The sequence below is a fragment of the Ranitomeya variabilis genome, chromosome 6 (assembly GCF_051348905.1).
Source record: "Ranitomeya variabilis isolate aRanVar5 chromosome 6, aRanVar5.hap1, whole genome shotgun sequence".
In the NCBI taxonomy this organism is placed as follows: Eukaryota; Metazoa; Chordata; class Amphibia; order Anura; family Dendrobatidae; genus Ranitomeya; species Ranitomeya variabilis.
The window spans coordinates 181,847,550-181,862,515 of NC_135237.1; the positions used below are offsets into that span (position 1 = coordinate 181,847,550).

General features: G+C 41.0%; 1 protein-coding gene across 3 annotated transcripts; it reads right to left on the reverse strand.

Annotated features, from left to right (window-relative positions):
- Positions 1-334: 334 nt before the first annotated feature.
- Positions 335-14,112, reverse strand: LOC143782157 (uncharacterized). Of its 3 annotated transcripts, none has more exons than XM_077269295.1 (6): positions 14,008-14,112; positions 12,040-12,198; positions 9,775-11,646; positions 8,860-8,985; positions 986-1,096; positions 335-671 (listed from the first exon to the last, which is right to left on the reverse strand). In XM_077269295.1, exons 2-6 carry the CDS (start codon positions 12,188-12,190, stop codon positions 637-639), a joined length of 2,295 nt encoding a protein of 764 aa, XP_077125410.1. In that variant the 5' UTR covers positions 12,191-12,198; positions 14,008-14,112; the 3' UTR covers positions 335-636. The 3 variants fall into 3 exon arrangements, with proteins under 3 accessions (XP_077125410.1, XP_077125411.1, XP_077125409.1); XM_077269296.1 differs by having other exon boundaries at positions 14,030-14,093; XM_077269294.1 differs by lacking the exon at positions 14,008-14,112 and adding an exon at positions 13,960-14,002.
- Between the last annotated feature and the right edge of the window lie 854 nt (positions 14,113-14,966).

Consider the following 14,966-nt stretch of genomic DNA (forward strand, 5'->3'; position numbering starts at 1 on the left):
AACGTCTCGAATCGTACCGTCGTAGCGATCAAAATTGCACTGTGTGACAGTTCCCTAAGTGATAAGTCATTAGTATGAGCCATCCCAACAGAGCGCATATAGAGGTGGCCCTTCTAGCAGCCTGTATTGTGCAGGTCAAGTATCAAGTTATTCCATCTATCAAGTTATTCCATCTAAAGACCAGATCCATTTTCTAAAGACCAGAGAGTAGCGTACCTGTGCGATGTCTCCCTCTTCTGCACATGAAGTAATTTCAAAAGATTTCAGAATGAAACATTTTTTAATTTCTCCTTTTTTTTTTTTTCTTTTTTAAAAAAGGAAACCACAACTGATGCATGTTTATGCAAATTTATTATCCTTTGATGGGTTTGTGATTAGTGCTATTTATACATAAGTGCTTTCAATTTCGTGCCACTTTTCTTCAATACATTTTTAAATATTCAGAACTTTTTTTTTGCTGTGCCTATCAGATTCTTAGCCTCATTTTCCCTTTCTGTGCGCAATAAACCACAAGGTTACAAAACAATTAGTGGACTCGTAGGTAGGACTCCATTATTGGAGAAAAAGGTTTCATGCAAAACTCACTCACACAGATTAAGAAATAAATATATTAAATACACATAATAAGCAGTTGTGTTACTTCTTGGTGCCACTTTTTCTTAAGCTGCGACCTACAAGAATAAAAGAGAGGTTTAGTGATGTTCACCCTTTATTCCATGCAAATCACTGAATTAGAAGGGAATTACATCTCCAGAAGCCTTTACATATTCTAAATGAGAGTTGTGAAAGCTGGAAATGCAGAGTCCGCTCAGTTAAAGGCACAATGGGGGTGAGTCTTAAAGTTTTTGGCACAACCCTCCTCCCCCAAGATATATGACCAGAAGAAGCATCATTTATGCTACATGTGAACGTGGTCTTAAGCTTTTTCTTGGTACGAAGTTGCAAAGTGGGATTCAATGGCTTTATGTAATGTAAAGTTGTATACCTCTGTAGAAATAGGATTTGGGTATCTCCCACGCTTCTACTTCTTCTGTATCAGTTCTATTTTGTTTTCTTTTAAAAGACTTGAGCGTTCCTTTCTTTTTTGGAGGCTTGTCTATAACAATAGAAATTAAATATTAGCATGCATTCTCCACATTGTTCTTAGAAATGGTTTTCATAATCTTCACCAAGCAATAATTTACTACAAACCATTTAGGCTGTGCGCACACGTAGGAAGGGTCCTCTGCGGGTTGTCCCGCAGCAGATTTGATAAATCTGCAGGGCAAAACCGCTGCGGTTATCCCTGCAGATTTATCGCGGTTTGTCTTGTGGTTTCTGCTGCAGGTTTACTATTGATGCTGCATATACAGCATCAATAGTAATGATAGAAAAAAAAAAAAAAATTATGCTCAAACTCCGACGTCCCGATCTCCTCGGTACTGCAAGCGGCGGTCCGGTTCCAAAGATGCTATGCGAGAAGGACCTTTGACGTCACGGTCATGTGACGTCATCGCTGGCCCTGCTCACATAGCAACCCTGCGACCGGACGGCCGCGTGCAGCGCTGAGAGGGGAGTGTATATGTATATATATATATCTAATATATAAAGCTGAATGTGTGTGTGTGTGTGTATGTATGTATGTATGTATGTCCGGGATTGGCATCTGAACCGTAGCAGCTACAGCCACAAAATTTTGCACAGTCACACGTCTGGACCCTGAGAGCGTCAAAGCTATATTGTGAGGTGAAATTTTAACCCCGCGCTTTCCAAGTCACCAAACAATTTTGCCCCTATCTACATAATGGGGAAAAAATGAAAGGAAAAGTGTTGGAGGCAAATTAACAGCTGCCAGATGTGAACAAGGGGGACTTAAAGAATGACAGCGATGGCACCAAAGAGTATATACTGTACAGTTGCTAAGGTGGGGCCCCAACATGGGATAATCACACCACCACGGGGATATGAACACACACACAAAATGCGCCACACACTACCACGTGCTCGAACACATATACCACCCTCAGTGCACATTTCACCACACATACACCAACCTCGCCACATAAAAGTAGAAACACAAAAGTCGCCGCTCAAAACTCGCCACGCGCAAAACTCTCCACATGCAAAACTCGCCACACGTGCAAAACTCGCCACACGCAAAACTTGCACACGCAGAAAAATTGCCACACGCAGAAAAATTGCCACATGCACAAAAGTTGCAACACATGCAAAAGTTGCCTCACACAAAACTTGCACATACTCAAAAGGCACCACACATAAAACTCGCCACGCGCAAAACTCGCCATGCGCAAAACTTGCTGCACACAACTTGCTACACTAACCTGTCACATGCAACTCGACACACAAAAAGTTGCTACACGCATGTCGCCACACAAAACTCATCTCACAAAAGTCCCTACATGCATGTCGCCACACGCAACTCAACACACACAACTTGACACACGAAACTCGCCCTAAAACACACACAAGTCTGGTATCCTTCAAAAATAAAAATCTGATTAATAAGCAGACAAACTACAAGAGCAACAAATGTACCATATAGGAATCCGGCAGCTGTCAGTCACATGACCAGTCTATTATGTGTATGTGTGAGCTAATATATACTGCCAGGGGGTGGGCTTACTGTTGGCTGGGGATTTATCAGGCTGCCATTTTAGCTTACAAATACTGAGGTAAAAATACTGACCAAATAACGTGTGAACGAGGGCTAATACAGGAGGAGATGGCATACAGCTATATACTATATACAGGAGATGACACACAGGTATATACTATTTACAGGGGAGATGACACACAGGTATATACTATATACAGGAGGAGATGACACACAGATATATACTATATACAGGAGAGATGACACACAGGTATATACTATATAGAGGAGGAGATGACATACAGGTACATACTACATACAGGAGGAGATGACATACAGGTATATACTATATACAGGAGGAGATGACACACAGGTATATACTATATACAGGAGCAGATTACCTACAGGTATATAGTATATACAGGAGGAGATGACACAGGTATATGCTATGTATAGGAGGAGATGACATACAGGTATATACTATATACAGGAGATGACACACAGATATATACTATATATAGGTGAGATGACACACAGGTATATACTATATACAGGAGATTACATACAGGTATATCTAATATATAAAGCTGAATGTGTGTATGTATGTATGTGTGTATGTCCGGGATTGGCATCTGTACCGTCGCAGCTACAGCCACAAAATTTTGCACAGTCACACGTCTGGACCCCGAGAGCGTCATAGGCTATGTTGTGAGGTGAAATTTTAACCCCGCGCGTTCCAATTCACCAAACAATTTTGCTCCTATCTACATAATGGGGAAAAAGTGAAGGGAAAAGTGTTGGAGGAAAATTGACAGCTGCCAGATGTGAACAATGAGGACTTAAAGAATGAGAGCGATGGCGACAAAGAGTATATACCGTACAGTTGCTAAGGTGGGGCCCCGACATGGGATACTCACCACACACGGGGATATGAACACAAACACAAAATGCGCCACACACTACCACGTGCTTGAACACATATACCACCCTCAGCACACATTTCACCACACACACACACCAACCTCGCCACATAAAAGTCGAAACACAAAAGTCACCACTCAAAACTCGCTACATGCAAAACTCGCCATATGCAAAACTAGGCTCACGCAAAACTCGCCACACGTGCAAAACTCACCTCATGGAAAACTCACCTCATGCAAAACTTGCACACACAGAAAAATTGCCACATGTACAAAAGTTGCACCACATGCAAAAGTTGCCTCACACAAAACTTGCACATACTCAAAATGCACCACACATAAAACTCGCCACGCGCAAAACTCGCCATGCACAAATCTTGCTGCACACAACTTGCTACACTAACCTGTCACATGCAACTCAACACACAAAATGTTGCTACACGCATGTCGCCACACAAAACTCATCTCACAAAAGTCGCTACATGCATGTCGCCACACGCAACTCAACACACACAACTTGACACATAAAACTCGCCCTAAAACACACACAAGTCTGGTATTGTCCTTCAAAAATAAAAATCTGATTAATAAGCAAACTACAAGAGCAACAAATGTACCATATAGGAAATACGGCAGCTGTCAGTCACATGACCTGTCTATTATGTGTATGTGTGAGCTAATATATACTGCCAGGGGGGAGGGCTTCCTGTTGGCTGGGGATTTATCAGGCTGCCAATAGCAACCAATCACAGCTCAGCTTCTATTTTGCTACAGTTAATTAACCTGAGCTCTGATTGGTTAATATAGGCAACAAAGACATTCTCAGTATAACAAAGCTAATATATGTTGTGAAATGCTTCTATTTGCTTAGTTTTTGCCTTTTAATAATTACATTTCTATCTATTTGTTTTGTGGTTTTTGTGTGCAGAATAAATTTTTGTTAACACATTCTATTTTGCTAACAGCAGTCATTAACCCGGGCGAAGCCGGGTAGTACAGCTAATATATATATATATATATATATATATATATATATATATATATATATATATATATATATATATATATATATATTTTTTTTTTTTTTTTACACACAAATATGGTTCCCAGGGCCTGGAGGAGAGTCTCCTCTCCTCCACCCCGGGTACCATCCGCACATGATCCGCTTACTTCCTGCATGATGGGCATAGCCCCATGCGGGAAGTAAGCGGATCAATGCTTTCCTATGTGTGCAGAATCGCCACGATTCCGCACAAAGAAGTGACATGCTGTGGATTGTAAACCGCTGCGTTCCCGCGCGTTTTTTTCCGCAGCATGTGCACAGCGTTTTTGGTTTCCCATAGGTTTACATTGAACTGTAAACTCATGGGAAACTGCTGCGGATCCGCAGCAAAATCCGCAACGTGTGCACATACCCTTAATATGCAGTACAAGCTATGACCGGATTGCTTATTTTAGTGCTACAATTATCACTGGTGGTGCAGAAAAAAAAAAAAAATTAAGTTTATGCTCTTAATATATTGCAGTACATTTTTTCCATGAAGAATGCATAGAAGCACTGCGGGTGGTGTATGCATTTACAATGCCTTTATTAAATTTAAAAAAAACACAAAAAAAACAAACAAACAAACACAAAAACGAACCTATTTATAAACAGCCAGATAATGCCTCATGACAGGTTCAGGCAGTGAGGAAGATCCCTCATTCCTCTTCCTCATTAGTGATGAGCAAGTATACTCGTTGCTCTGGTGGTCTCCAAGCATTTGTAACTGCTCAGAGGTTTAGTTTCTGTTGACGCAGCTGCATGAGTTGTGGCTGCTAGACAGCCTGAGTATATGTGGGGGTTGCCAGCGAATCCCCACATGTATTCAAGCTGTCTATCAGCTGTAAATCATGCAGCTGAGGCAACAAAAACTAAATCCGAGCACTTACAAATACTGGGAGATCACCCGAGCAACGAGTATGCTCACTCATCACTATTCATCTATTGAGGGACCCCCCCCAGCAAGGCACACTATGATGCAGTCAACCGCTACAGCAATCAATACCATATGGAAGTCGAACATCCCTTTGGCAGATATTAGCTACTCACAAATGACACCCTTACAAAATCCAGCTGCTGCAGCATCTCAAAGTGGATGACCCAGATCGGCACGCTGAATTTGCAGAATGGGCAGAACAAAAATTGGAACAGGACCCTCAGTTTACACAATTGTCAATTGTATATGCTGTGAAGATACGAGATGTGCAGCATCTGAAACATACTGGAAGCCTGTGCTAGCATTTCTTCTGTGGTGTTACTATCAGTGTCAAGAGTGGGAGAAAAGGGTTGCATTGACAATCCAACACAATGGGCAGCACTTTGACCACTTATATAAAATGTGTACAAACTTGTAAATAACTCATGAAAGAATAAAGTTACATTAAAACCAACCGTTGTTTTTTTATGTGAAATTCTCAGTAAGTTTGATGCGTCACATGACCATCTTCCCATAGAAAAAAAAAGTTGGATCCAAAATGGCCACCATGGTCACCACCCATCTTGAAAAGTTTTCCCCCTCCCATACACTAATGTGCTACAAACAGGAAGTTGATATCACCAGCCATTCCCATTTTATTTAGGTGTATCCATATAAATGGCCCACCGTGTACTATTTGAGACCTGCATTATACTATATCAAGGCCTATCTGTCCCCAATATTCTCTCAGATGGAGTATAGAGGCTGGGAAACAAGCATCGAATGACTTCAATATTGTTGACCACGGTAGTTTAACTCTGCGCATGTAAACACAACCAAAATGTTTGTGTGATGGTGCAATATATGAGCATTTGGCACCCCACTTTGTCTAAAGCCAGACTATTTGCGTAAGGAAGGGGAGGAGTGGTAGATCGGTCAGAGCAAGTCCTGAAACTATACAGTGTCAGACAGAAAGCTAAAGTATGGTACAAAGAATTTGTCAGTGCACCTTTTGCAGATGGCACTGTACAATGCTTCTGTGCTGTTCCGATCTGCAGGCAATACAGGGACCTTATTCAGTTTCAGGAGGTAGTTTTTAATTTTCACGGCTCTACATTATAAACCTCTGTGAAGCACTTGGGGGGTTCAAAGTGCTCACCACACCTAGATAAATTCATCAGGGGGTTTACTTTCCAAAATGGGGTCACTTGTGGGGGGGGTTTCCACTGTTTAGGCACATCAGGGGCTCTCCAAACGTGACATGGCGTCCTCTCTCAATTCCAGCTAATTTGGAATTGAAGTGTCAAATGGCGCTCCTTCCCTTCCGAGCTCTGCCATGCCATAAACAGTGGTTTACCCCCACATATGGAGTATCTGCGTACTCAGGACAAATTGTACAACAACTTTTGGTGTCCAATTTCTCCTGTTACCCTTGGTAAAATAAGACAACTTGGATCAGAACTAAATTTTTAATGAAAAGGTTAAATGTTAATTTTTTTAAACATTCCAAGAATTCCTGTGAAGGGTTAATAAACTTCTTGAATGTGGTTGAGCACCTTGAGGGGTGCAGTTTTTAGAATGGTGTCAAACTTGGGTATTTTCTATCATATAGACCCCTCAAAGTGACTTCAAATGTGATGTTGTTCCTTAAAAAAAAAAAAAAAGTTGTAAAAATGAGAAGTTGCTGGTCAACTTTTAACCCTTATAACTCCCTAACAAAAAAACATGTTGGTTCCAAAATCGTGCTGATGTAAAGTAGACATGTGGGAAATGTTACTTAAGTATTTTTTGTGATTTAAGGGCATGAAAATTCAAAGTTGGAAAATAGCAAAATTTTCGCCAAATTTGTTTTTTTTTCCCCAAATAAACTTAAGTAATGTCAAGGAAATTTTACCACTAACATTAAGTACAATATGTCACGAGAAAATGTCAGAATCACCAGGATCCGTTGAAGCGTTCCAGAGTTATAACCTCATAAAGGGACAATGGTCAGAATTGTAAAAATTGGCCCGGTCATTAACGTGCAAACCACTATTGGAGGTAAAGGGGTTAACTGCCCAATGGTGTAAAAATTGTTACACACCACACCTGTGGTGTCAATATTATCAGTAGACCCCTGATTGAATTCCTTTGAGAGGTATAGCTTGTAAACTTGGGTTACTTATGGGCAGGTACGGACTGGGGATGAAATTCAGCCCTGACATTTGAAATCACACAGGCCCATGGTGTTCCCGTTCCCAAGAACCAGATGGAATATATTACTAATATTACCTTGAATGGAGGAAAGGAAGATTTACTACAAGACCAATATTTCTAATGATATCCGTGGCCTGCTGGGGTAAGTGACAGTCAGCAACTTTATGCTTCATCACAACTGTTAACAGTATGAGAGTCTTGAGAACACCAATTCTGTTAACATTGTAGCAGACAAGGCAACCCACAACCAGACAGGCTCTTCTGGTATTTGCCAGAATCGCCAGTCCGGCCCTGCTTATGGGGGGAGTTCTGCTGTTCTGGCACTTCAGGGGTTCTACCAATGCAATATGGCACCCTCAAATCAGTCCAGCAAAATCTTAACTCCAATATGGCACCTCTTCACACATGGGGTATTGGTGCACTCAGGAGAAACTGGGGTTTATTTTTTCCCAATGCCCTTGTGAAAATTAAATAAAAAAATAAATAAATTTGGGCCATCCACTAATTACTACAGCAAATTTTCTCATTCAAAAAGTCAAATGGCGCTCCTTCCCTTCTAAGCTCTGCTGTGTGCCCAAAAAGTGGTTTTCCCCCCACATGTGGGGTATCATACTCAGGAGATATTACACAAGTGTTGGGGGAAAAAATTGGGGGTCTAAAGTAAAATTTATGAAAGTTTAAGATTTATTTTTTTCCTTACACATTCCATTAATTCCGGTGAAGCACCAGAAGGGTTAATAAAGTTTTTGATTGTGGTTTTGAACACCTTGATAGGTGTAGTTTTTGGAATGGTGTCAAATATTTTCTGACATGTAGGCCCCTTAAAGCAACAAATATGTGATGTGGTCCTTTAAAAAAAAAATTAAAAAAAAAAAAAAAAAAGTGTCAAAAATTGCAGTGGGGTAAAGTAGACATGTGGGAAATGCTATTAGCCATTGTGTGACAAAGGGAATAACAATGAAAAGTTTGAAAGTTGTATAATTGTCCACATTTCCCATATTTTCACTAATAAACAAGTCGTAGATAACAAATTTTACCACCATCATTTAGTACAATATGTGAGGAGAAAACAGTCTCAGAATCTGGGGAATCCATTGAAGCGTTCCAGAGATTACCTCAAAGTGACAGTTGTCAAGAAGATGAAAACTGGCTTCAGGGTAAAGGTTAAGAGTCAATCACATGACTTCATTACCTTGCTCTTTGACTTTGGCTGGATCTTGTAGATAATATGTAGGTTGGGAGAATTTGGGCTTAGCACCTCTTCCAACCCAGTACTCTTCAACAGTTGCCCCAGAGGTTTTCTTTTGGTGATGTTTTCCTGATGGAAGCAGAAGATACTGAACCATAGAAATTATATAATTTCTTAAACATAGAAGCGTGTCAATAAAGATATAGTAACAGTAGTATATGTAAATAAAACCTAATGCTTAATTTATGTGACCAATTCAGGCATGGATTATGCATGCACATGGAGTATTTTGGTGCATTTTTGGTGCACACTCTTGAAGGAACAAACTTCAAAACCATTTCAGGAAATTAAGCTTTTTTCCCCTGGAGAGGTAGGATAACACCCTAATACAATCACAACCCTCAGACATCAATGTATTGGTTTTAGTGAACCAAACTTGCATAGAGCCCTATGGTAAGCTAAGTTCTGTTCCATTGACCCACAGGGCACTGCAGCCACAATATAGACAGACAATACATTTATACATATATTACAGCCACATCAATGCGGTTAAACGCTGTGCAGAGAAGGTCCAAAGTGGAGGAACCGCATCTTTAAATACCACATTTTTATGACTTATGAAGCATACGACCAATTAACAGTACTACACGCAAGGTAGGTTGATCGCAACAAACCAAACAAGAAAAAAAAAAAAAAAGTTTTCTAAGTTTCTGTATTTAAGAGTAAGTCCCATTAACATTCATGCATTTGCACCTTTGATTAATCTCGTAGCACTTTAGAACCTTTTCAGTTTGCACAAGGCAAAAAAAAAATAAATGAAAATTTTGTACAAGAATATTGATTTTTCCAATAGTCATTCTCCTTGAAAATGAGCTCTGTGAAAGGAGAAGACCAAATGCTCTTCATTATTACACTTACCACCCATTGGCTTTTGCAGAGACTTCTTCTGTTCAGTCACCTCTTTGTAAACTTTCTCCGGTTTTTCATAGGCGACGAAATCACTCTGTTTTGGTCGGTGAATCTGCCCTAAAGCTTCACTTGCGCCTTTTTTCTTCACCCTTAGCTTTTCTCTGACAGGAAATCCAACAAGCTGGGCTGGAAATACACCTTTTGGAGGCTTCCACAAAATTCTTTTTTGAGCAATCTGCTTAAAGTAGTTACCTTTACCAAGCTGCAGCTGATCATTTGGAAAGCTCTCTTGAAAGTAGTATTCTTCATTGTCACTCTGATCATCAAGATTATCTAATTTCTCTTCTTCTAATACCCAATATTCTTCAGAATCCTCAGGTTCAGACAGGGATTGACTCTTCCTCGGTTTCTTCTTTATGGAATAGAGCTTCCTTTTGCTTAAACCCCTTACAGGTACACCAATTTTGCGATTTCTGCTTGAAACATCCCTAACCTTTAATCCAGAAGAGCCATAGCTCTTCTCATATTGACTACTGGCATTCTTCAGAGGCACTTCATCCTCTTTTAAAGAGCCACTGCTTTGAATTTTTTCCCTTTCAGTACTCTCTGCATGCTTTCGGAAAGCATATAAGCCTTTCCTAAGCATGTAATCTGGGACAAAATAGGAAACTGAGGCATTATCCATGGATGAACCTTCATCCCTGGAAGAAAGCTCCTCAGATGTTATACTTAATATGCTCGGTCGCTTTTGTTTTCTCTGAGACATATACAAGTCATAATCATAGTTTGTTTCTAAATTATCAAAACAAGCCAGCCATGTTGGTGAAGGCATTAAATCCTGTACAGAGGCTTCTGCCCACAAACTGGCATTTGTTGACTTCACCTCACCATTACATACAGATTGGTTTGAAATTAAGTTTTCACAACCAATTTTTGGACCAATTAACAGTTCTTCGTTGTCCGTTTCTTCAGATGCCCCACTTCCCTCAGAGTTTTCTTGGTCATCAGCTTGCTGGACATTATAAACAGGATGGACCACTTCAATTTGTTCCACTAAAACAGACTGAGGTTCATAGTCTTGAGAGGCCTTTACTTTTATATTTGGTATGGCTTGTTTACTTGACTCCCTGGACTGTAAGAGGGAGGTCTGGGTTTCTGATTCTTGCACATCCTCTACACCGAGGAGTTTAGGAGATGCAGACTGCTTACTCTCCTCTTTGTTTGAGAAGGACAGACTTTGTACGGCAACCTCTTCTCCTTCTGCATGAGGGCCATATAGTACACCCTCACAAAATAGATCACGCTGAACTACATTTTCAGGTATGTCTTTAACAACTGCCACATCATATATTGGAATGGTTTCTTTATAAGACTTCCACATCTGTATGGCAGCAGGAGAACCACTTCCATACTCTATTCTTACCTCCTCTTTCTCATATGCATAACTTCCTGGAGGCATGTTGCGGTACTGTGATGGATTGCAAGAATTTTTGTGAAAGTCCCTTTCAGACATAACAGGAGCTGGCAACATTGTCATTTCAACATTCTCCAAATGGTTTTCATTTTCTGTACCCATACCAGAGGAATGTGATACCAAATTTCCTGCATCACAGTCCTTACTGTCTGTACCCAGGTGCTTTTTGGTTACATAATCTGGCTGTCTTGGGTCTGTTTGAGTTTCTTTAGTTTCGGTTCTTCTTCCTGGACTGCTGTAATGCCTAAATCGTGTGGCATGATAAAACATGGGGGAAGGAGGATGGGCATTAAAATGAGGTCTTCTACTCATTCTCATGTTCATTTGATGCTGGGGAACATAAAATCCAGGGTACTCATGAAGTGCAACAGAGTAGTATGGGAAATAAGGATTCCCTCCTCTGAAGCCTGAAAAAAATAAATAAATAAAATCAATATGGCAGGAGGGGTGATTGATATTGTCACACTTAAAATCACATGTATGGAGTTAAAGCCATTAAGCTACCTTCACATATGCTTGCACTTTTTTCCCCCTTAAATTCTGCCGTAAAAAGAAAAGCCAAAGTTTTAACATGCCTTTTGGCATTTGCGTTTATTGTATTTTAGTCCCTGCATTTTTGCATTACAATTCATGCAACTCCCATTACATAATCCCAAAATGACTAACTAAATAAACACCAAAAAAAATGCCAACAGAAAAAGGTTCTGTGCATACATTGACATGAATGGGTCTGTATTGATTCTCGGGTTGAAGCTTTTTTTTTGCTAAATCCACAATATAAAAAAAAAAAAAAAACTTACCCGGTCCAGGAATGCAGTATGGATTGTACAGTTGACTCAAATACCAAGGATTTGGGAAAGGTAGTTGTGCTGTTGGCTGTGCATAAAAGAAAGGTCTCTGTTGGGATGCAGAATACTGCCCATTTTCCGAAGGAGGTGCTGCAGTGTTCATTTTTCAAACTACAAAAGAACATATGTATCCAAACTTCATGATAAGAAAAAAAAAATTAAAAATCTAAAGTTACTGCACAACGTAGGAGTAAACAATAACCTGCTGTTTTCATAGGAAAAACAGTTTTAGGCTACGTTCACATTAGCGTTAAGCTAATTAGCGTTACTTAGGGTCCGACCCCTCCAGGAGACAAACCACTTAAGTTAGTAGTGGACTTGGGCTACTTTCACACTAGTCCGTCGGTACGGGCCGTCGCAAACCTTCGGCCCAATGTAGTGACGGACAGTGTTAAAGTAGCACAACGTGGGCAGCGGATGCAGTTTTACAACGCATCCGCTGCCCATTGAGAGTTCTGGGGAGGAGGGGGCGGAGTTTCAGCCGCGCATGCGGACTCGACGCACAAGAAAAGTTACATGTAACTTTTTTTGTGCCGACGGTCCGCCAAAACACGACACATCCATTGCACGACGGATGTGACGTGTGGCCATACGTCACTAATGTAAGTTTATTTGGAAAAAACGCATCCTGCAGACAACTTTGCAGGATGCGTTTTTTCTCCTAAACGACGCATTCCAAAACTAGGCTAATGTGAAAGCCTTAGAAGTAGCCTTAGGGAGCCCCTACAAAACATACCATATTGTCAGGTTTTTTTTTTGTTTTTTTCCCCCTTTACGATTATGTATCCAAATGCAGGCGCTTCAGAGCACCGTCAGGAGGGCCAAAGGCTCAGTGAACAGTTCCACCCCACCAATTTGCAAACTGAAAACTCATTCTGACTGACTCAATCAGCAGCTCTACATGTCCACACGGATCATGTTGGGCTCCTGCAGTGACTGTGTGCATGCTCATCACTGACTCCCACCTACAGTACCAAGAAGGCTGCATACAGGAGTCAGTGAAGAGCGCACACCGACGCTGGGCATGGCAGGCCTAAGTATCACTGCAAAGGTAGAATCGCTGATTAAAGTCAGGCAGCGCTTGCTTGAGAACTGTCAGTCTACTTTTGACAAAGTGCTCAGTATGCAAAATTAAAGGGGCAGAAAAGTGCAGGGCCCTTGTTCACTTAAGGAGGCATCGAAGCTCCCTCATTTGCATACAGGTTTTTATTCATTTCAGACCATTGAGCCTGTTAATTTTAATCAGATGTTACATTGGGAAAATCTGTAAGAAATGTAAAGCCATACGGGTGTCATACACATAAATGGCTGAGAGGATATCACATCATTACATTACACACATTACCATGCGGCGAACACACATGCAACTCTTGGCAGGGAGAATCAGAACAATTTTTTCTATACGTTTAGTGTGACTCCAGTCTTAGGATAGGAATATTCAGCAACTTTAACCATAACAATGTGAAGCCATGTTGCATGTTCTGACGGTCAGGCTGCATTAGACTTTGCAGTAAAGTTACATTGCAGCCAAATCTTTCATACGTTCACTTCATAGCCACAACCATAGTAGTTCAGCATGTACCCGCTGGCTAGTGGGGCCTGAATCCATTAGCATTAACAAAGCTCACTGGATTCCCATAAGGGTACAGGTGAGGGGGTATAGGGTGCAAGCACTTGACTATTTGCACAGCACCATTAAATTCATACCAAAAATCCATGAAACAGTTTAGTGTGAATTAAGAGCACCAGCACAACATCTGCAGGTCAAGCTAAACAGCCTACTACACATATACATGCATCTACAGCAAACCAGTTTCTCAGTAACTTCAGTGAGGACAACTCCATACCAGCTACTAGGATGACCAACCTTACCTGGTTACATCCAAAAGCACAACTAACTTTCCACCATTATCCCCTCACCTGCTACACATTTATAAATTACCTCAGTCTTCCTGAACACCAATTAGTTGGCAGATGAGGATAATGGAGTTTACAGACAAGTCTCCACATTCAGGTTTTTGGTGCAGTTTTTAAAGCCAAAACTGGGAGTGGATTAAAAAAGGAGATCCGTCTCCATCTTTTCCTTACAGGTGTCTTCAGTTTATGATCCTCTCCTGACTTTGGCTACTTTCACACTAGCGTCGTGCACTGCACGTTGCTATGCGTCGTTTTGTAGAAAAAACGCATCCTGCAAAAGTGCTTGCAGGATGCGTTTTTCTCCATTGACTTGCATTAGCGACGCACTGCGACGCATTGCCACACGTCGCAACCGTCTTGCGACGGTTACGACGGACCGTCGCCACCAAAAAACGTTGCTTGTAACGTTTTTTGGTGCGTCGTTCCCGTCTTTTCTGACCGTGCATGCGCTGCCGGAATTCCGCCTCCGCCTCCCCGCGCCTCACAATAGGGCAGCGGATGCGTTGAAAAACAGCATCCGCTGCCCCCGTTGTGCGGCGCATTCACTGCTAGCGTCGGTACGTAGCAACGACGCAATTCGACATGCGTCGTCCGACGCTAGTGTGAAAGTAGCCTTTGGCTTCAAAATCTGCATCACAAAATCTGAATTTGGGACCACACTTTGATACTATGGTTCCATCCTGAGTATTTGGTGAGGTTTTGATGTTGTAGATGGTCTCAGCACATCTACACCTATTAGGAAAATTAGGATATTTGCGTATTTGAGTGCGTTTTACACGTGTTTTTAACGCTGCAGTTTTTGTTTATCTTTGGTGTTTCATGTTTTAAATAAAGCTGCTTTGTTTTTGATGCTTCCTGGTATTTGCCTTTAATAGAACTTTTTTGAAATAGTTATGTGTGTTTCCACACTAATAACAGATGTGCGTTTTTTTTACCTGTCGATTTTCCACATGTAAAGCAAT